This window comes from Lingula anatina, chromosome 7 (assembly GCF_051362555.1).
Source record: "Lingula anatina isolate TDL-2025a chromosome 7, LinAna3.0, whole genome shotgun sequence".
In the NCBI taxonomy this organism is placed as follows: domain Eukaryota; kingdom Metazoa; phylum Brachiopoda; class Lingulata; order Lingulida; family Lingulidae; genus Lingula; species Lingula anatina.
In genome coordinates, this window is record NC_141773.1 from 9,325,308 (window position 1) to 9,348,868 (window position 23,561).

The following is a 23,561-nucleotide window of genomic DNA, read 5'->3' on the forward strand; positions in this document are numbered from 1 at the left end:
GTTTGCAAAATAGTCTAATTTTATTATATAATTTAAAACCTAAATGTCAATGTCTTCCAAGACAAAATCAAAGTTGCAACACTGCTATTATCCACAACACTGCTGTCCCATTTGTTTTCTTTACTTTGACCATTCAAACCATTACCTCAGATTCCCAAGTATCAGATTGTATTCCATGTGACTTGTAAAGAATTTTCAATTGGTTATACACGGTATTTTGGAAAATCAATTGCAAATGCATAATCAAAATTCACAATCAAAAATCAGCAAAATCACAATAGTATTAAATTTCTTTTATTCTCAAGCTTCACAATTTTTTTTCGTAATCGCCAATAGTTTCACAAAAGTTATCATGTGTAGGTGCGCAACACAAATGTACTCCCTCATTTTCTAATTTATATTTGTTACATTTTAACTGTATATGAACAACAGAAGCTGCATATGTAAGCCTTTCAAAATTTTTATTCTTTTATTCAGTACGCATATTTTGTTTGTTGTCAAGTTTCTAAATATACTGAGCTTTGTCAATGTGATCAATGGAACAGCTATTTTACTCTTTTCACCAAAAATACAGACAAAACTGGCATTATTATTATTACTACCATAACATTACACTGGCTTTCCATAGTTTTCAGTGAGAAGTTTTTGGTTGGTATTTTTTAATGTCACATTACAGGAATATATATAAATATCATTAAATAGTCTGGTAACAATCTTTTGTTCACAATTTTATGGCAATAGCTGTACATAACATTAAGTTGCACATGCTGTAAAGGAGATACACCTCCCTCCTGAGTTTAACCAGCGTAGCACCATTCATATTGTGCTGTACGCTAAAAAATTGCCAAAGATAAAGCTGTATATATGTGCTTTAAGAGACGGAAAGGAAATAAGACACAGATATAATGCACTCAGCCTCCATTTAGCTGACTTAACATAGTTGTCAATTTCTCAAAACATACTGGTACAGCTGTGTGACTAAGACATAATCGATGTAAAAAAGCCCATAAAAATGTCATAATTTAAGTCCATGAACAAAATATGAATCTCCACATTTTACTTTCTACATACACATATCAGTTACACCTGTTGCCTCTATTTTTATTTCAGAGATATTCAACAACATTTACTGGAAATATATTATCTGACTTTTTCACTTTAATGATATTACAACACAAAGCTCTGGAACTTAGAATTAAAGACAAATGGCACCAAATACCACTTCTCTAGAACTTATTGCTGTTACTGTAATATTTCAGTTTTTTCCTCAAAACATACAAGAAACAAGATTTCATGGCTAATAGTGATAATAATAACACAATTGCCACAAAAAATAAGTGGTTGGTTCTCCTCCCCTGTAGTAAGAACACACCTACAGACAGCCATGTCAGGGTGCCACACATCCAATGGATCTCTAGCTTAGACAGTTGGGGTACAACAAAAATGAAGTTAAAAAATAATTATTTTCCTAAACATGATAACATTATGCATAACAAAGCTGATCAAAAGAGACTATCCTGAAAGACTGAATGAAGGGGTGTAGATATATTTTTTTCACATTTAACTTACACTGTCAGCAGTGAAATAACAATGATTCTAAGAGCAATGTAATAGCTTAAGGGAGACAGAGACTAAGCCCTGATATCACTGTCACCATCAGTCTACTTAAATATCCTATGAACCTAATATATATATAGATTTAATGCACCCCCCAATGTAACAGCTGCCTATCTAGCCAATATTTTGAAAAAGAAACAAAATTGCCTTGGACCTCATATTACTGCCTATGTCACAACCCAGCCACCACTAACAATACCACAAATTACAAACTTCATCTTTGAATTCAAACTGATTGATAAATTGCATAAAAACAGCAATTATAACATCTAATCTGCAATGTGTGTTTTTTTGTTTCAAGAATTTAAATTTTGTTATTTGTGTATGTTTGAAAACTGCATATTTATTGCATATTCATATTAATATATATTTAATCTGTTTCCACCAACTAAGAAATAACATAATCTTCAAAATTCATATTGGAGAGCATTTTTGTTGAGAAGGAATAAATGGAATGCAGACAGCACCTCCCTCAATTGCAGCAGCTGAACTAGTAATAGACTAGTATCATAGCTCATCTCTTGGTTGTGTACTGGTTTCTGGAAAGACAACAAAAAGCTAAGCAACTTGTAGTAAACTTACTGAATATTAACTATACCACTTGGAATGACACAATTACATAATACTTATGACTTTATTTTGCAATTTTTATATGCATTTTGTGGACAATTGATAAAATTAAATGTGCATGGGACAAAATATGTATAAAGTATAGCCGTTCCATGTTTCCTCTATTTGAGATAAAAGTCAACCAGGTTTGAAAATGTTATTGATTTTAAGCTGATAGCATGTCTGGAGGCTTTAGGATATTAGTGGAGTATTGACAGGACAATAAAATATAATAGCAAATGATTGGAATTATGTCTGTTTTATAATGAATGAATACGGTAGTGTGCCAACAGTTCCAATGAGATGTCTTAAAAAAAATCACTTTGATTGAATAAATTGAAATACAGCAATAAAAATTTTGATAAAATATGGATTGCTCAGGCCATCCAGCTCACTGAAAATATTGCACTTTACCTGAAGTGCTGCTCACTTACACTTCTTATCTAGTTTAACAGACTTGAAAGCTATAGTTTTTACTAATACACTACACTGTTTTTCATCAATGAATGACAGTAAAAAGCCTCTGTACATTTCAACTTATTTTTACACTTAACCACTTTTTGAGGTGCATAAGCTGCTTTATTGAGGGATTCAAGCAAGACGTCAGAATTCAAAATCTCACTGACCTTGTGCTTCAATGTGGTCAGCACTTAGTGAACCTAGTGTGGGTTTATTGCTGGTAAAGTGTTCAAATATCCTCCTTTCTTCATTGTCATATTCCTCCCACTCAGCTACTTTTCTCTTAGCTGCATTGAGCTTAGGTTCTTTGGTCTGCAGGTTATTACACTGGAGAAAACAATAGGTGAAATATAGCCCCCAGTCAAATCACTCTTAATCCACAATGCCAGTCTTGATAGCTTTCATAAAACAAGTTGCATTTCTTACAAAATAAAATAAAAATGAAATAGTGACTTCATTTTAAGCATCAGGTTTCAGAAGTTAAATATGCTCCAGAGCTCTGCATTAAATTGAAACATTCAAGTAGTCTCAACCTCATAAACAAACTTATCAGAAGTTAACTACAGCCTTTAAAATGAGATTTTGTAACTATTAAGTAAATAAATTGCCACTTGTAGGAACAACAATGCAGTTTTACTAAAACAAACACTGAACTCTTTAACTAAAATTTTGTAAAACTATTGTGCACCATTTTATAAAATATATTCTGTAACTCATTAGTTATTAATAATTCTTTAAGCTTACCAAATCAATAGTTTTGGCTTTTGACTTCTCGTCATCACTGCACCAAGTCTCACACCACATCCACTCCTGAGGCAGCGACTTGATGTTCACCTGATGGATCATGTTGTTGGGAAGATCCTGAAGGAAAGAGAGGCTTTTGAACGACAATCCCTCATGTGAGTTGAGGTATCTTTACTTTAATGTGCTAGATATAATGTTGTAGCATTTAATTGAATCTTTATAGTAGATACATTTTGAGAAATTAAAAAAAAAAGTTTAAGGGGGTTAACTCCCAAGATGGAAGTACATTGAGTATAATTCTGACTTTCTTTATCCTCAATGTACCCATAAATATTTCCTCAGTACTGAGCTTACTTATGCACTGATTTGGTGAACATCTTGAAGCAAGTTAAAACCTTTGCATCTCTGCTGTATTTCAGGGGAACATTTGGGACGAAAGAATACCAAGATATGTAGTTATTAGATGCACAAATTATTTTAAGTGTTCTGTGTGTAAAAGAGACAAAATACCAGAATTATCAATGTACCTCGTTCTTTGGAGTTCAACCCCCTTGTGTTAGGTACTGAAGTTTTAATTGTTCATATATTCTGCTAACTACATATCCAGTGGTACCTAAGGAGACTCATGTCACTGTGGAGTTCCACTCACAGCCCTCAGTGACATACAGTAGGTAACTACAATTCACCATGAAATTCCACTCACAGCCATCAGTGACATACAGTAGGTATCTACAAATCACCATGAAATTCCACTCACAGCCATCAGTGGACAGTGGTGCCTAAACATTCCAAAATCTATACATACTTTACCAGGGGCGGATTTAAGCCGTCTTCTGAGTCTTCCAGAAGACGGTCAGATTTTCAAGTTTACATTAAAAGGTATTTTATTTTTTCTGTTGGAAGAAGGTCAAAATTGGAGGATATATCAATAAACATAATTTGGAAGACTGTCAGAAAATAGCTCTGAATCCGCCCCTGTTTACTGCTGAGAATATATTCTAAATACTATATGTAAAATCAGCTAACAGTGATTTATCATATATAAGTACCTAACATCATCATATTTTTTACTTCTGTTGATTAATAGTCAAGTGATTGATGCAACTTAATATAAGTTTTAACTGCTATCTTCTACAAAAAGATCAATCTGTTTATTTTGACCTTGGTAACTAAATTACCTTATACATTTAATTGTTTCCACATCTGTGGTTATTTACAATTGTTGTATAAAAACAATTGACTTTTACACTGACTCTGTCTAACTTCTTGTGCAGCTTGTGCAGGATAAACAGATTAAATACATAAAGGTGCCTTCTCTTAGAGTGAAAGGTCTCAATTGTTTGGCAAATCCCAAACTGTACTCACCCTGAGTAATGGGGTCACTTTCTGTGCCTCCCGGGAAACTGGGTCCACTATGAATGTTACATCATAGGCTGGTTCCTCAGGTTTAGCAGGGATTTTTAACACACTGAAGATGTAGATATTTTAAACAGTCAGTAAAGTATTTATAATTTTACCAGTACAGGTCTTCACAGACACTCAGAAGTGCCATAACTGTATCAATAGCCTGTAAAATACACAGAGTTACATCACAGACAAAATCTAGTTCTTTTTCCAGAAAAACAATGCCAAGTTAAACAACAAATTGTTCATGACAATATTTTCAATATGCAACATAATGACTTCAGAAGGTTTCATACTCCATCCAGTTCTTGAACTTCAGGATAATTGATGCAGGGTTTTTTAATACTTATTTAAGAATCATATCATATTTCAACTTTTTTCTTTACTTTGAAATCCCTTTGTCTGTGAAAAATTTTACTTCATGATGCAATAATTCAATCAGAAAAATCTACACTACGAAGAAAATGAGAAGATATCCCGTGTAGCTGTAAATGGACAGGCACAAAGTACACACCAATCCCCTGTTCACTGGCTCCTTGGTATGTTTCTAGGATAGGTTGTTCATTTTGTTTCATAAGTTACGACAATGCAAAAATGCAGTGACCTGTCCATAGGAAGGGTTATTTCACAGTTTATTTTGTATGACACATCTCATTAACTCCAAAAACCTGGTACTGCACCTCATGTTATAGTAATGTAATAATATTTGGAGAAAAAATGCCATCAGCACATGTATAGTGTGTGTGTGTGTGTGTGTGTGTGTGTGTGAGAGAGAGAGAGAGAGCATCCCTGTACTGTGTGTGAGAGAGCATCCCTGTACTGTGTGTGTGTGAGCATCCCTGTGCTGTATGTGAACATACCTGTGCTGGTCTCCAGCAAACTGTACGTCAGTCCTGGAGGCTATGCTGGCCTGCTGATTGGACATCAACAGACTGCCCACCTGCATCACCATGTCACTGACCCTGAATAGATACACAAGATAGATACACAGTATGTATAAATAAGCAGTTCCTGCTGCAACTACTTGTGATGTTATTTTTTGAGAAACTCCCTACAATACCTTAAATGTGTTTTTTTTCATTATCATGACAAAAACTGGGACATATTTTGAATATAACCTAAAGTGCATTCTTCTTTAAATCAAAATGAAGACAAGACTATAACAAGGCAGCAAAGCTGTCAAATGTACAGACAAAAAACAGAAAATAAAGATGCAAAAAAGGTCATTTTGTCAATTTTGATGCAATAATAAATGATGCTTATAATAGCACTGTCAGTCAACACTGAATTTTAATCATGCACAACAGGTAACATGGTCAATAACAGGAGCGGACCCTGAGATATTTTCTGACAGTATTCCAAAGTATCTATGTTGATCCATCCTCTATTTTGATGGTCTTCCAAAAGAAAAAATAATGGATACCAGTCAATATAAACTTAATAACCTGACTGTCTTCCAGAAGACCCAGAAGATGGTCTCAATCCACCCCTTCAATAGGATTACAGTTTCAGGACCATGAGAGACTATAGTCACATGATGAAAGTCTCAGTATTTGAAAAATGATGACAGTGCATAAAATAATTTTATATAATGTTTAAAGACATAAAAAACAATACAATTGCTTATGTGGAAATACAGAAAATGTGCAGAGCCTCGAGCGGATGAGAGTTAAAAGTCACAAATGCAAGTGTTTGAGAAAAAATTGTAAAGGAAAACCTAACAAAACTAGAAAACCACCGAGAGTGCAGACCTCTGCCAAGGCAGCAATTGTTGATTATTGTTGATTATTGAGCCAGACCACCACTAAAAACTAATCATTGTCCTCTTTGGCCCAATTCTGACAGTTCCTGAAAATTTCAGCAAAATCGGTCCATTACTTTTTGAGTTATGTTGATGACAGACAAACAGGGGTGAAAATATAACCTCCTAGGCAGAGCCTGAGGTAAATATAATTTCAATGAAGCTGCCATTCAAACTTTTAATCTTTGATTATATATATATATATATATATATATATATATATATATATATATATATATAATTTACCTGCATAATTATCACTACTTCCTTATCATTAATCTAACAGCGAGCTTAACCTTTGGGAGTTTACAGGGAAATATCAACAAGTGTGCTTTATGTAATCTCATTTAACGTCCTATCAATTAGGCAAATTACTTTATAACTCAGAAATTAGCTACGTGATACCCAAGGGATATTAACAGACTGACCCTCTCAAAGGTCTTTCAGGCCCATAAGTCACATCTTAAGAAAAGCACAAAACAATAATGCACAAAATAGGAAACTACCAATTCTGATGCAATAATACATTATGTTTTACTGCACAGTCAACATCAAATTTTAATTATGCACAACAGGTAACAACGATGAAAGTAAAAGCATAAGGCTTCAGGCCCATCAGAGTTCAAGTTTATCCTTAGAAAGTGCCAGAATGAGAAAAATGAAAATTTCACACAAAATTGCATAAATTCAATAATAAATGATAACCCAATTGACCTGGCTTTCTAATTTGAACTGCATGCCAATCCTAAAAATCATACTTGTAAGTTAAAAATAATAATAAGTAACACAGTTTTCTTTTCATAATGTTTGCAGTAGCAATGCAAAAATATTGTTGTCAATTTTGATGTAACATTACATAATAAATTATAGAATAATTATCACCAATCTTTGATTATTGACAATAAATAGCATGGACATGTAGAAAATTTGATTACCATTCGGCTTCATGTCCATGGGAGCTCCGAGTCCCACAATGAATATGCCAAAAAGATAATGAATATTTCACTCAAATGTATAACTTCCAGAAAAAGAAGCCAATTAGACTGCTTTTCCAACTCATTCTGCATTTTAGTCCTGTCTTTCTTTTTTAAAGGTTTGACAGTCATAACACGGTTTTCCCATAATGCTCATCATAGCAGCAGCACCAAAAATTGTGTTTTGATGCAATATTCTATTTTGATGCAATATTACATAATGCTTAACAGCATAATGACCATCAATTTTTAATAATAGAATATTAGTAACATGGACATTCAGAAAACATGACAAGCAAAGGTCTTCAGGATCATGGAACTTCAAAGTCACACCTTGAAAATGCCAATATGTGAAAAATTAAATTTTCACAAAAAACTTTTTAACTGTCAGAAAAAATTACCAAACAGACTGCATTGCCAACTAAAGCTGTATTTTAGACCTATGTTTCTTTCCTGTAAGTTTGAGAACGGTAATTGACATGATTTTTGTTAAATGGTCATTATGAGAGCAGTGCCCAAAATAGGGGTTTCTTCTAATTTTGATGCAATATTACATAATGTTTAACAGCATAATGACCATCAATTTTTAATAATGGAATATTAGTCACATGAACATTCAGAAAACGTGACTAGCAAAGGTCTGCAGGCTCATGGAACTTCAAAGTCACACCTTGAAAATGCCAATATGTAAAAAATTAAATTTTCACAAAAAACTGTTTAACTGCCAGAAAAAAATTACCAAACAGACTGCATTGCCTACTGAAGCTGTATTTTAGCCCTATGTTTCTTTCCTGTAAGTTTGAAAACAGTAAGTGACATGGTTTTTCTTAAATGGTCATCATGGGAGCAGTGCCCAAAATAGGGGTTTCTTCAAGTTTTGATGCAATATTACATAATGTTTAACAGCATAATGACCATCAATTTTTAATCATAAAATATTAGTATCATGAATATTCAGAAAATGTGATTAGCAAAGGTCTGCAGGCTCATGAAACTTCAAAGTCACATCTTAAAAATGCCAAAATGTAAACAAGACAGCACTGTTCTGAAATGGGTTTATTTCCATTTTTAACATAAAACAAAATAAACAGTTTGTTGCCATTTTTATATGACCAACTAAGAAAATTGATGAGATGGGAAAAATATCAATAGAACAGTGTTTAATGTCCAATTTCCTCCATTCTGAGATTCTGAACATAGTGGATGATTGAATCTGACAAACTGCAATGATGAGTTTATTACCATTTTTGACACTTTATTACACAATACACGATAACAAGTTTACCATCATTTTTACAAAATCAATTAACAATGTTGTAAAGATGCAGGAAATATCAAACAAACACTTTTACGTATCTTATTAGTTAAATAATGAGACTGTTAACATGCCTAATAATTGAATCTGAGGAAATGTGAAAAAACAGCATAACTTCTAAAATAAAGGCCCAATCATGCTGATTTTTTAACTTGACCTGCGTATTATGAATATCCATCAGTTCTGTTAGTTTCAAGCCAAAAGGTAAAATGTTATTTCACTTATCGTGTTATCGGTGTTGCATATATGCTGAGAAAAGTGAAAAAACAGCGTAACTTCCCTAAAAATGACCCGATCATGCTGATTTTCGAACTTGACCTGCGGATTATGAATATTCATCAGTTTTGTAAGTTTCAAGCTAAAAAGTAAAATGGTTTTCCACTTATCGTGTTATCGGTGCTGCATATATGCTGAAAAAAGTGAAAAAACAGCATAACTTCCCTAAAAATGGCCCGATCATGCTGATTTTTTAACTTGACCTGCGTATTAGGAATATTCACCAGTTCTGTAAGTTTCAAGCCAAAAGCAAAAACGGTGTTCCACTTATCGTGTTATCGGTAAAAGTGCACGACGGCGACGACGGCGACGACAGACGCAGATGATGGCTATATGTACAGACACATCTGTGTCTGTACATAAAAATGAAAGCCTCTATGTCATGTTCATCAACACAATAACAACAATAAGTACTAGTTACAACACGAGTTGAGATATATTTTGCTCTTGCATGTCGCATACAGTGGCTGACTTATACCATTGCTAGTGCTTTTAACAACAGGATGAATGCACCGAATAGTATGAAAATACATGCAAGCCTGTATGTGAAATACAAATGCAATTATCCTGTTGTTCGAAGTGCCAGCTTTGGTATAATAATAATAATAATAATAATAATAATAATAGAAATAATACTTATAAAGGTAACTTAAAACCACACTCCATGTGTGTCTCATTGCTTTAAGGGCCATTCTCACCCCCCCTGCCACCATCTAGCACTAACAGGAGAGAGGCCAATAAAAAGTATCCTGATCTGAATTGCTTTAGTAGGCCATGAAATAAATCAAAAATAAAGAATATAAAAACACTCACTGCTGATATGTGGGTGCAATGCATTTTACAAATCTGATACAAAAGTTCTCATTATCTAAGTGAACTGTTCATAAGTGCCTTTTAGCATTGAAATAGTTTGCAAAAATCAAATGACCAACTAGAAAAGCACTCTGAGAGCACAGGCCTCCGCCAAGGCAGCAAAGTCTCCACCCAATGCCGTTTCACCCCTAAATTTTCATTCTATAATGATTTAGTTTTTTATTATTGATTGATTATTGATTGGGATCACCATCAAAAACTAATCATCTGTTCCTTGGTCCACTTCTGACAGTTCCAGTAAATTTCATCAAAATCGGTCCATAACTTTTTCTGTAATGTTGCTAGCAGACAGACAGACAGACTGACAGACGGACAGGCAGACAGACAGACAAACTAACAGAACCAAAAACAACCTTCTTGGCGGAGGTAATAACTATACAAAACCTACTTTAAGTATCACAATTCATACCAAAACATTGCAGTCATAGCAAATATTTTCAAATTTAAAGAAAAAAAGTACTGAGCAGTACCAGAAAACTAAATATTTATCAGAAAATGAACAATGTGATAAATTGCACTAAAATAAAAGCAGAGGATTAAAACTATTTGCATTTTCATATGAAGAGGGCCAGAAAATTAGACTAGACTCAAGTTGGAATCATTAACTGTTTTACTCAAATTACCTTGGAAACAAAACTATTTACATATTATAAATATTTAAGTTTAGAATTTTTGACTTAAGCACACAATCTTAATTAAATAAAAAAAAATCCACTTCCGTTCCATCTTATTTATCTCAATAACAATTTTGGTTACATTTTCACAACAGTTAATTGAAATCAGATGTGTAATATCAGTGCATGAAAATCAAATACATGGATGCACTATATAATAGCCTAGATGTTTCTACCTGATGTTATATTGACAGTCATTTTACATTTAAATCACAAACCTCACAGGAGGTAGAAAATTTCAACAGATTTTTCCACACCAAAGTGAGTCTGCCTTAAGCCCCATGTTATATCACTTCCACACTGACTGTACCTCTTTGTGTCCTCTGTAAATCCCGTCAGCATCTGAACAATTTTCTCAGCAGACGACTTCTGTGTATATTTCTCCAGTAGATTATAGTCATCCTCTATGAATGTTTTCTGGTCTTTTAATGGACCAATTATTCTTCCATTCACTATAACTCCTTGGGCACCTGGCTCAAAGCCCAGGACTTGGGTGCAGAAGGCTGAGTGGAACTGTAGGAAAGCCATCGTCTGTACGTCCAGGGCCTTGAGGTACACCTCCATTACCATACCCTAGGATCAGTTTGACATGATTTGTTATCTAATTAAAAAGATACCACACATAAAGAGAGAATGAGAGAGAGAGAGAGAGAAATGCTTACATGGACTTCCAAGTCACTGAGTGACTCTGTCCCTTCCAATATGGCATGTATGTTGTCCTCTTTCAGCAGCTTGGTGACAAAGCTCCTGGCAATGTGTGGAACCTGAGATCCCAGTGCTGTGTGGATGGCCAGTGGAATCTGGCTGCCTCTATACAACTTGGTACTGGGACTGCGAGGGTTGTGGACAATACCAACCCTCAGGGTATGACTGTGCTTCTACAAAGACACACAGAATGGCTGACTGTTTGATTGATTTTAAATATCTAAAAAAATGTCATTTGACTGAATGATGCTTCGAGCAGAATTAATAAGAAAAACATAATATATGTAGCTGTATTTGATCATAAAAGATGTATTAAAGTAGAAATATGGTGACTACAAGCAAGTGAAATCAATGCTTACTGTTATCTTAGATACATAATAACTTCAACACATTATATACAGTTATACATATCTAAATATGTAAACCAAGTACTCCACCCCTTTGCTATGGAAGAAGGGGAGGTGGGTGAGCTAATTACCTCTCATTTGAATTAGTAACTCCATAGAACTCTAATCAAATTTCAATGAATTTCACTTAATTTTTTTATTCTATTTCATTTCCACACAAAGGAGGCCGTACAAAATCCCCATTTTAGTCGAGAACACATGTGCACTAGCGCATACCTTTGCTGGTAATTATGAGAGCAATTATAGCTCAATTGAATAGTTCAACATACTTTTTCTAAATATTTAAATGCTTCTGAAAATTCTTTGCCTTTATTTGGTTTATTGTAATACTTGGCAATACTTGATCTTTTTTTAAAGCCATCCAGCTGCTTTTAAAATTTTGCAGCAGTCACTGCTGTGGCCCAAATTTATCTACACTCCTTGGTACATTAATGTTCTAATCTGTCTGGCTATTGTATCTCTCGAAACTGACAAAAAGAGCATTCTGCTACCTTAAAAAATTTATCCTGCCCATTTCCATCATTTAATGATTTTGTTCTTTTTAAATATTAATTACAAAATGTCAAGGTACAATCTCCTATCTGGATGGTACAATTTAAATCGTACAGTTATTGCACCTACACCTGGTCTTGTTTGCTTTAGTTTCTTCAATCTTAAATAAAACATGATTTTTGGGAAGTTCAAACTCTAGGTACTTCAATCAATGCAAAGCCTGTCATCTTCATAAGTGACATATATAGCTTCAGTAGCAATCTGATCTTATAATGATGACTATCTTGCTGACATGTTTCCATTAAAAAGACACAAAAGAGGATTTTCGCGCCAAAATTGATTTATCCTGGAGTTAACAGTACTTTTCCGCGGTTAACCAACCTTTAATCTATCATTCCCGGCACTCGCCATCGCTCTGTAACATTTTTGGAAAATACAATAACAAAAACCAACTCCATTTTCATAGTCGAACTCTTTAGACTTCCGGATATCGCGAGATTCTCGTATTGCGACCTAGTTAAAACCAGTTCAAGCTGCCGGGAAAAGCCAACATGGCACAGGAGACTCAATTAGCTGGAATTCAATCGAAGAAGGGAAGTAAGATAACAAAAAGAAAAAAGAAACACCCTTTACAAAAATCAACACCAGAAAAAAATGCGTAAAACAGTGTATCAGCAAATGTACGACAGGCAAACAATAAACACCGGCGAGGAAGAAGGCAGATTAAAACCTAGCTGCTTGGGTGGCCATGGATACGAAGGATCGCCTGGCCGCGAAGTATTTACTGGATTTGTGAGTACCATTTACAATACTGTTTGAGATAAGACACCAGTGAAAATATTTATTAAGCACAGAGATTTATGTTTATGTACGTGTGTTCGTTGTATTTCTTAATTATTGTCATGCTCGTCCGTCAAAGTATGCCATGAAATTGTAACTAATATGAGTGGTATCGATGACAGAAGTTGCAGGTGTTGCTCATATGTCGACTAAGGGTTTGGGTTAGTTTATAGAGCAAAGAAAGTTTAAATAGAAATGGACATGGTGGGAGATACTAGTCTCATTACATGTACATTACAATGACCGGGGCGAATTTTTGACTTACCGAGGGCACATTTCTTGTGCCTCTAACATCTAGGTACAGTAATTAAGACGTATGACCAAGATGCTATTTCTTTAGGCATCTAAATCCCAAAATGAATGTGCAGAAGCTGTTATTGTATCTAAGTTTAACTCAATAATAAATGGCATGTCAACTATAATTGAAAATATCTTTGAGTAGTATTTTGATTTTATATTCTAAAGACAATTTGTCTCCTTTTTACATTAAAAATAAATAAATCAGTAAGGGGATATTGCATGTTTATGTTTGGTACATCTCTCTAATGTATGAAATAGTCCAGAGTAATAATTTAGATCATACAATTTTAACTTTAGAGTCCAACCAGTATTTCGGAGATTAAACCAATATGAAGTGATTAAGAAACTTCAAAATTAAGTTGTAGTTAATACTAGTGCAATTGAAGATGACAGTCTAGATAATTTAAGGTGATCATATTGAGAAAAATGGCATTTATACCTATTTCAGTTGAGTTTTATACTTATTTCAGTTATGTTTTCACATGATTTTTCTCAAACTTGATTATCTTAATTTTATGTACTTTTGCTTTTTTTTTTGGTTGCAGTATCAAGGTAACTTTTTCCTATGGGATGCCTGAACTGGAAGAAGTGCAGATGGAAGAGGAGGAAGATACTGAAGAAAAGGGAATTAAAGGATCCTGATGATCCAACATGGGACTAAAACATGTCTTTAGAGTAAGCAGAATTTTAATAAGCTGATATTCACTCATCATATATTAGGCATTATAGGTGCATGACTTCTCTTTTATCAATTTTTTCCAAATTGGCGACACATAATGTAAACATAATGCAAGACTCTATTTCCTACGTCAACTGAAACGAGCTAAGCTTTACCAAAGTATTGTGCACTCAATTCTAGAATATGCCTGCCCTGTGTAGCATCCAGGACTAACTATAGAGCAATGCAAACTCTAAGAGACTGACCAAACTCGTGCTTTGAAGATTATTTTCCCTGACCTACACTATGATGAAACCCTGAACCTGGCAAATATGTTTACTTTAGATAAACGAAGAGATCTGTGCAAAACTTTCTTTTACAAAATAACTGAATCCCCTGACAAACTGAATCACATCTTTATTGAGCAATCCAATCGTCTTTTAAGATCAAACAATAGTTACAAAGTGCCACAGTTTAAGACTGACAGATTCTGATGCTCTTTTATTCCATATGCACTTTTAAATTTCCAATAGTATTATGTTGTCTTTTATCCTAAGTACAATAATTTTAAAGTTCAATTAGCAGTCTTTTAACTCAGTTTTATTCAAGCAAATATTCACTTTATTTGCATTATAACTTTCTTAACATTATGTACAACTTCAACCCACTGGGTTGCAATCTTAATAAATTATTATTATTATTATTATTATTTTGATTTGCTTTTTTAGACCTTAAGGTTATGAGCAACTGCCAGTATGATGTCCTGAAGAAGAGTTTTTTACATGGAAGAGGAACTCCATGGCTCTCCACCAAAAAAAGAGGAACTTCTCTTGAGGGTCCAAAGCAGGGACGAGTTGGATAGTGAGAGACTTTTCCTGACTTTCGAGTGCTGCTTACAGGATATATTCAGTGAACTCATCTTGCCAATGTGACAAAGCATAATCTGCTGACTTCAAACCATCTAGCACTGACATGTATGCTATAATGCAGACAGATTGGAAATCAAGGTGGTCTTTCCTCCCAAACCTAAGTCATATGCCTGATATTGAGAATAAACCATTTTGGTTTATAAAAAATAAAAATGTTCCCTGCACATCTTTGCCAATGTGACAAAGCATAATCTGCTGACTTCAAACCATCTAGCACTGACATGTATGCTATAATGCAGACAGATTGGAAATCAAGGTGGTCTTTCCTCCCAAACCTAAGTCATATGCCTGATATTGAGAATAAACCATTTTGGTCCACCATTTACTTCTTAAATCTAAATGACATCAAATGTATTATGGAATATGGTACTGGTGGCATATTGTGACTTCAACTTGATTTTAAACCAGTGTGTTGTCAGATCTTGTAAGATCACCAGTTGCAGTTTTGTGACTTTGTTACAGCATAAAATTCTGTATTTGGCAAATGACTGCATGTCATTTCTTTTAAGACCTACAAAATGGTTTGAGTGAACACTTGTGCCTGTATTCAATTCTCCACTCAGCCATTATTTAGAATTCATGCAGGGAAGCCATGCCTGTATTTTTAAAAGAAATATTTATACATTTCTATTTATTCCCTGCACATCTTGGAAAAGTATGTGTGAATATCTTACCGATGAAACAATTTGTTTGTGTAAGTTGGGTTAGTCCCTTCTTATGACACATCCCTTTGCATGGAGACTTTTGTGTCAGCTCACATGAGTCAATACACTGACAGAGAGGGGGATAATTTGTTGATCTGCAATCCTCATGGGTCTGCATGTACATCAGACTCTTAACATGATAGCCCGGCTGTTAATAAGTCTCTCTCAAAAATGTTACCATACTATGTGTACTGCACAATGTGAAAGTTTGTGAATGCTTGAATAGAAGGCTTATTTATGAAGAGAGCATTAATAAGTATGAAAATAATTATGCATTCAAGCTTACAAAATCTGTGTATGTCTTATTCATTACGTGTGACAGGTAATTATAAAGATGATTTGGCCAAATTCCAAACTTATGTAGCAAATTTGTTTATTCTTGTATTTTTGCCAAATATAAATAAAAGATGTTTCAATATTTAAACTTTTATTTCATTCATAATCTCTACCCAGTTAATGCTACATTGATACTGCAGCTTATGCTTTGTACATAACAATATGTTAATTAATAATAACAGTTGGATAGTACATGTTGTTAATTTACTAAAGGGCTAGTTCTTAGAAAAACATGTTCGACATTAAAATATATTCTAAAAAAGTTTTCAAGAATTGCATTAGAATTGAATCTTCGGATGTATTTGACAAAATTATAAAAGTATTGAAAAGTTGACAATGCCCAGAAAATAAAGGCTTTGAGGCTGTCGCTGATCTCAGTCTTGTCACTTTAAATACATGTACATGGGCATTATAATATAAAACTGTTCACTCGGTTTTGGTAAAAGGTGGTGGATCATGTGGTCATTGCTGCAAATTTTTTGTAGCAGTCTTTTACACAACTTGTCACACCGACATTGAAGTGATGCAGTATTGTAAGATTGGAGTGCTTCCTGGTATGAGTTTTCCAGATATAACTTGAGGCACTGTAATAGTAAAATTACATAAAATGGTTATAAAGGAAAAATGTATTGATATTATCATAACAGCACTATTCTTTAACAAAAATCCACAAATTAGAGGGCATGATCACTACATGATAACCAGCTTTTAATAAAGAAGCAAGTCTGATTATGGCAAAAAAATTAAATTTAAATATCTGTAGCTGCATCAAATCATAAAAGCCACAAGAAGAAATAACATAATCACACATGGTTTCAAAGAACTGATGTAAAAAAAATCACACTAATATTCCCCACTTGGAATTAGAATTTTGACTAGCTAATTTACTACAGTATAGTGCTAAACCGTACCAAATGGCACTGTTCGCTCTCTAAAATACCAAAAAATTTTAAGCAGGCCCAGAACCCCACAGCAACCGGGGGGGGGGGGGGGGGGGGGGGGGGGGGGGGTGTCGGCTTTGCATCCGGGGACCCCCCCCCCCCCCCCCCATTTCAAATAGTCCTGGATCAGCCCCTGTTATACTACTAAAATTATTAACATACCTGATCTCTTCACTCGTGCTTGAAGGGGTGTATCATGCAATTCCTCCTCTGAAAGGCTAAAAAATCCATTCCTTATAATCATATTCATTGACAATATTATTAAATTTACAAATAAGTTAATGTAGTTACGTGTCGTACAAAGAACACCCTCTATCCCCACTAGTACTCGAGTTACATTGTATATCTCATGGGATTCCCCTGTGAGAATATGGTGTGAGGTTAGTCTGTAAGTACTGGTAGATTACCACATTGAGCAGAAAAGGGTATTCCTCCTGCTTTACAGAACTATACACCTCAGGGGTAAAGTGCACTATCTCGCTTCATATAACTAGTAGTACGTACCCAGTGCGAGTGATTTGGCTGTGAGTGCGTTACCCGAGGAAACGTTAATTATTAGCAGTTATCTACACTTTTAAACTTCCTCTGCCAGACATTTTGATTTCCACTGCCACCTTCCCATTTTAAAGTACTTTTGGTAAATATAACTCGCTTACCTGCAAAGATTCGGTGAGCAATTCCTCTTCTCCTTCACATCCACGCTCACCTTTGAAACGACATGCTGTCTGCATTGTTTACATCTCATAACTGAGTAGAGAAGCCGCGTTATTTCAAATTGTGTCAAGATGGCTGACGCCCGGGGTTTGAAAGGGGACGGTGAATATGATTCTTTTTTGCGATATTGATTAAGGCCATTTATGTGCCATTTTATGTTTTAAATATAGCAATTGTTCTCAGATAAGTTCAAAAAGAAGCAATCCATGCACTAAGAAAGTGTTTCAGATCCTATTTTTTGTCCCTTTAAATAATTCACAACAACTGATGCATCTGACTGTGTTGATATTTGGATGTGCTGGTGGAATGCCCTTTTGAAAATATTAGAATAAAAGGGAAAGTTCCCCCTGTTGTAAAAACACACTAATATTGCACATCAGCAGTATTCATATAACTATAACAAAAATCATCTTCATAAAGATCAGTTTGAAATCATAAATATATATGCTGTACTAGGTCTATAAAAATGAGCCTTCCTAGACATTCTTCACTGATGCATAGAAATTTATCTAATTTGCTGTTTAATCTTGTATGCACACACACACATTCCTAAACTGCCACAACACTGAATATTCCAGGCTCACTTAGTGGCAAGAACAGCCACAGGTACTGACAGAACAAGAACACTCCATGATATTTACCAAATGTTTAACAGCACTGTAGAGGTGAGCTCTTCCAGCAGGTGAGGAAAGATCTGCCACCACCCACATGGTGATAGGGTGCTTGTCTGCCTCCTCTGAAAATTAAAGAACACAGAGTTCACATATTTGCCAATTTTCTTGTCAAGCTTTCAGAACTTTGTTATCCAATCCTTTGGAGAATTAACATTGATTCTAGTTTATCATGACATACCATACAGCATATAAAAAATACAACAAAGTAAAACTAAAAAGCAAATCACTTCCACAGTTTTATTTCTTTAGCCAGGTAACCCACTTTAATGCTCCCATGTTGATTCAACACTGATCCAACAAAATGTTAAATTATGTTATCTACCATGATTATGCACATCTACTAAAATAGATTTACACACAAAGGGTACAAATCATTGAATAATTAGAAAAGCACTCAGAGAGTGCAGACCTCTGCCAAGGCAGCAAAGTCTCCATCCAAAGCTGTTTCACGCCTAATTTTTCAATATTTTTTATTACTGATTGATTATTGATCCGGATCACCACCAAAAACTAATCATCTGTTCCTTGGCCCACTTCCGACAGTTCCTGAAAATTTCATCAAAATCGGTCCATAACTTAGTTTTTTGGTTATTGATTGATTATTGATCCGGATCACCACCAAAAACTAATCACTTCTAAGTTAACCCATTTCTGACCTACCCTGAAAATTCCATCGAACTTTTTGAGTTATATTTATGACAAACAAACAAACAAACAGAGGTGAAAACATAACCTCCTTGGCGGAGGTAATTAGATGCATGTAAAAACTCCTTTTGGTGTCTGGATGATACTAAAGGTTACCAAATCCTTAATGTGTCATCTGAATTACATATAGTATTATAAAAAATGAAAAAATAAACTTTATTTAAAACTGGTCCAATCAAACTGTTTTTTTTTTTTGATCTATACTTTCCTAATATTCATCAGTCCTGTAAATTTGAAGACAATGGGTCAAATGGTTTTCTACTTAACATGTCATCTCTAAAAGTGCATCGTGATGACAACAGCAACAAAATGATGGCAAATGTAAACACCATGTATGTACATAATAAAAGTGCAAGTCTCATAGCATATATACTGCTATGGGAAGAAGATGGGAAGAGCAACATGGAACAATTAGGATCTGGACTAAATGAAAAGTCAACAGTAGCAGTACAAACACAGTTTCCCTACCTTGGCGTTTCATATATACCATGCTAGCAGCTAGTGATGCAGTCAGTTCTTTGTTGGTCATATCAGTGTATGTGCCAGCTTTGTTCACGTCTATCAAACCTGAAATTTTGTCATATAAACATATTTCAAAGAATCTTTGTATAATACAATATTTCAAATTATTATCACTTCAACTATTACTTACAGACATCTGATAACATAAAGAATACAGGAACTCTCTTTCACTGTTATAAATATGGACAGCCCACTTAACCTTTCTTTTTTTGTTTCAAAGATATACATAAATTCCTTTTTAAGGCCTATTCATAAAAACTTTCATGTTCTGCGGTTTATACAAATACTTACTCAAAGAAAGACAATATCCAATACTTTATATTTCTTTTCACATATCTACTGGTTGAACTAGAGGATCAGAGAGGCGATACCGCCTCCGAATATTGTACCACCAGCTGGAGTAAGCGCATTCGTATAGACCCCACACAAAATAAGGGACACAGCCACCAGTCTTGTGCTTGACAAGCTGTAAAAATGCAATCAACAAGAATTTTCAAAATATGCAAAAAATATATATTACTAAAAATGGTACAATCAAAGTTTAATTCATCGCAAGGTAGGTCAAAGGTCAATTTCAAGGTCACAGTAAATTGCCAGTATATGACTTCCTATTCAACTTCAATAGTAACTATGGACCTATCTCTGCCAGGTTTGGAGTTAAAAGAGAAAGAAATCAGCAGAGTTACGTTCATGATAATAAATAGGTCAAAGGTCAATTTCAAGGTCACAGTAAGATTGCCAGTATATGACTTCCTATTCAAGTTCAATAGTAACTATGGACCTATCTCTGCCAATTTTGGAGATAAAAGGGAAGCAAAATTTGCAAAGTTATATTCGTGGTGAAAAGTAGGTCAAAGGTCAATTTCAAGGTCACAGTAAGATTGCCAGTATATGACTTCCCATTCAAGTTCAATAGTAACTATGGACCTATCTCTGCCAGTTTTGGAGATAAAAGGGAAGCAAAATTTGCAAAGTTCAGTTCATGATGAAAAGTAGGTCAAAGGTCAATTTCAATGTCACAGTAAGATTGCCATTATATGACTTACTATTCAAGTTCAATAGTAACTATGGACCTATCTCTGCCAGTTTTGGAGATGGAGATAAAAGGGAAGCAAAATTTGCAAAGTTCAGTTCATGATAATAAATAGGTCAAAGGTCAATTTCAAGGTCACAGTAAGATTGCCAGTATATGACTTCCTATTCAAGTTCAATAGTAACTATGGACCTATCTCTGCCAGTTTTGGAGATATAAGGGACTAAATGTTATAATTTTGGAGTTACCATAATGTGCCATAAATTTCCTACAGAAAAAATTAATTAAAATAAAGAAATGGTCACTTTGGTCAAAATTCCTGAAATGGGAGGTGCTCTGAAGTTCCAGATGTTCAAATTTGATGAAATAATGTCATTTTTGACCACAAGTTGTCTGCTTTGCCAAGCCTTATGTTTTATTTTTCCGGTGTTCAAAATTTATTATCCATTACCGTACTGCACATTTTGCTTTCACCACCAATATGTACTTTTTGATACAGCGTAACTTGAAAACCATATGGAATACAAAAAAACGGACACCACCCCAGTGTTGGGCTTTACATGCTCTACAAAATGCAAAAAAGAATGGGTCTCTAGCATTAACGGTTCCCCAATAGAGGCTGTCCGGGTTCTCAACGAGAAGACCACATTTCCCCGTGATTTTACGAGATCTGCCTTGAGGTGGGGTTAAAATATGGAGACCACAAGGAAGTAGAGCAGCGATTTCTTTACTTGAAAAATAGCTGAACTTGCAAAATTTTTGAGCTACAGGCTTGTTCTTTTTTCACTTTATAAAGAAAAAGTATTGATATAATATGTACGTACAACTGACATGAGATTCACTTGCAACCTTTTTGTCACTTTATGGGAGTGACATGACTGTTTTGCTTTCAATGAGATCAATGTTGAAAGTAGGTCCATGTACATTCTACAAGCATTGGACATTTGTAAATAAAATAATCCAGTGCTGTCAAGGGCTTAATTGCTTCATTTTTAGGTTAACACAATTACTAAATTTAAATTGTTAACTATAGCTTATTGCAATATGAAATTTCCTACTTCTGTTTTTTTTTTTTTGCAAATATTCTTCAATCGGTGTTGGCTACAAACTTCTTTTTTTCACTATTTCCCAGATGTAGATGTCAAGAACTTAATATAGTTATCCACTCTTTTTCATTTTTAAATTGTCACTGTATATTACTGTCTTTGGGATTTTAAAGAGATGCTTGTCTAAACGTGCCAGTGGATGCAAAATAGACATATTAAAGATATTGTTCATTTTTGATTGTTCTTCATTGGCTGGTCATTTCATGAGATCCGTTTGAACAACAAAAACTTTATAACTGCAACTAATTTTTCTTTATAAATGTTTTACTATTAAACTTTATTTATAAAGAAGTAAAATAAAATCATTTTGGGGGGGTTCGGGGGATTCGAAAGAACCACCCTTTTTGCTGGGAAAAGGTCCACTCTGGGTACAATTTGATCTATGTACTTGAGGATTTTATGGTAAAAGGTCCACTTTTCAGAAAACGAGCCCCCTCTAAAATTGCTGGCTACGGGCCTGGTTACCGTAAAAGACTATTAATCACAAGTACTAGGGCTGTATTACATTAATAAACCATGGTGTCCTGTAAACTACACACACAAAACTTATTAATATGCCCCTCTACCGTTGATGATACGGTCTATACGGTGATGCCTTGAAGCCAGTGACGTGTCGGGGGCTAGTTGTCTGCAATTGGTCCCTTTCTTCCTACAAAATACTGCGACCTGATCTGTACTTTAAATATGTCGGCACTTAGTCCTTTTAATCTGATCAAGCCCAACTTCTCTTTCTTTACATCACTTCTCTCGCCAGTAGTGTCCGTCATCCATGGTCATTTTCCTGGTTTTCTCGCTTAGCTTTAACTGCAATGCACCCTACGACACAACATTAGCAATTCGCCATTGCGTTGCTTTATCTCAAATTACATGACAACGCCAAATTTTACTCAATGCAATCCTATAACATAGACTTGTGCCCAACCGCGAGAGAAGTTTCAATGGCAGATTTTAACCCCACCTCTCGTGAAATCTCGCTCCAATCCAGGTCTCGTTTGACGTCATCTGCTGCGCAGATGTTCAAAATAGGCTATCTCGGATGTTCCCTATTAGAGACAGTTTTCAGTTTCGGTATCTTACGGCCGCTACTCCCGTGAAAATGCACCGATTGACCCCAAATTCACAGAAATGAATGATGACCTGAAGGGTAACACTTTCCAATAATATTATTGGTTAAGTCTGTGTGGTGTCTGAATAACAGGGCAAGTGATTTTTTTTTCGTAAAAAAATTCATTTTTTTGAAAATTTTGGCCCTTTTGACCTTGAAATAAAGGTAAAGGGTCAAATCCAAGGGCATTTTGAAATCTTCACATATGACTTTTGGAAAGCTGTCTGTAGAAATTTTTCCCATAATTCCTTCCGTAGGGTAGATAATTAGCATTTAATTTTGCCATTTGTAGACAAGGGTGCATTGCAATGAGTGCCACACCTAGACCCCAATACCGACAAAGCCCAAATTTTACGTGGAACGAGTTGAGATTATAGGTGACCTAAATCCAAGAGATGGGTACGGGGGCCCTTACCGTCTAGGAGGAGAAGCGGTAACGGTAGCCATCCGGCGGAGCCAGCGGAGCCGCAGGAGCCGGCGGAACGATCCGGACGGGACTTAAACCATGTGTACCGCCAGCGCTAACGCTGGTGGTACAATTTATTCTTATGAGTTAGAATCAACAATTTAATGTGATAAAATATTCAGCCACATTTCAAGCAACTGTAAAAGGATATTTTGTAATTCTTGTTCCCCACTGATCT

The 23,561-nt window shown here is 34.9% G+C and overlaps 1 protein-coding gene and 2 long non-coding RNA genes across 3 annotated transcripts in view; 1 reads left to right on the forward strand and 2 right to left on the reverse strand.

The window, feature by feature from the left end:
- Nucleotides 1-444: 444 nt before the first annotated feature.
- LOC106177829 (UDP-glucose:glycoprotein glucosyltransferase 1) overlaps nt 445-23,561 on the reverse strand; it is a 45,229-nt gene continuing 22,112 nt past the window's right edge. Inside the window, exons 13-23 of the mRNA XM_087017155.1 lie at nt 20,023-20,139; nt 19,800-19,843; nt 19,620-19,718; nt 18,414-18,508; nt 11,409-11,624; nt 11,057-11,319; nt 5,694-5,795; nt 4,795-4,897; nt 3,430-3,546; nt 2,853-3,012; nt 445-2,156 (exon numbers count right to left, since the gene is read on the reverse strand). Coding sequence (XP_086873281.1) covers nt 2,125-2,156; nt 2,853-3,012; nt 3,430-3,546; nt 4,795-4,897; nt 5,694-5,795; nt 11,057-11,319; nt 11,409-11,624; nt 18,414-18,508; nt 19,620-19,718; nt 19,800-19,843; nt 20,023-20,139 — 1,348 coding nt within the window. The 3' untranslated portion in view covers nt 445-2,124. The remainder of the gene's footprint in view (nt 2,157-2,852; nt 3,013-3,429; nt 3,547-4,794; nt 4,898-5,693; nt 5,796-11,056; nt 11,320-11,408; nt 11,625-18,413; nt 18,509-19,619; nt 19,719-19,799; nt 19,844-20,022; nt 20,140-23,561) is intronic.
- Nucleotides 12,881-16,026, forward strand: LOC147760713 (uncharacterized). The gene is made up of 3 exons (XR_015335341.1): nt 12,881-13,142; nt 14,036-14,165; nt 14,877-16,026. It is a non-coding gene; the product is annotated as an uncharacterized LOC147760713 (long non-coding RNA).
- LOC147760714 (uncharacterized) lies at nt 16,192-17,805 on the reverse strand. The gene is made up of 3 exons (XR_015335340.1): nt 17,715-17,805; nt 17,221-17,276; nt 16,192-16,701 (listed from the first exon to the last, which is right to left on the reverse strand). It is a non-coding gene; the product is annotated as an uncharacterized LOC147760714 (long non-coding RNA).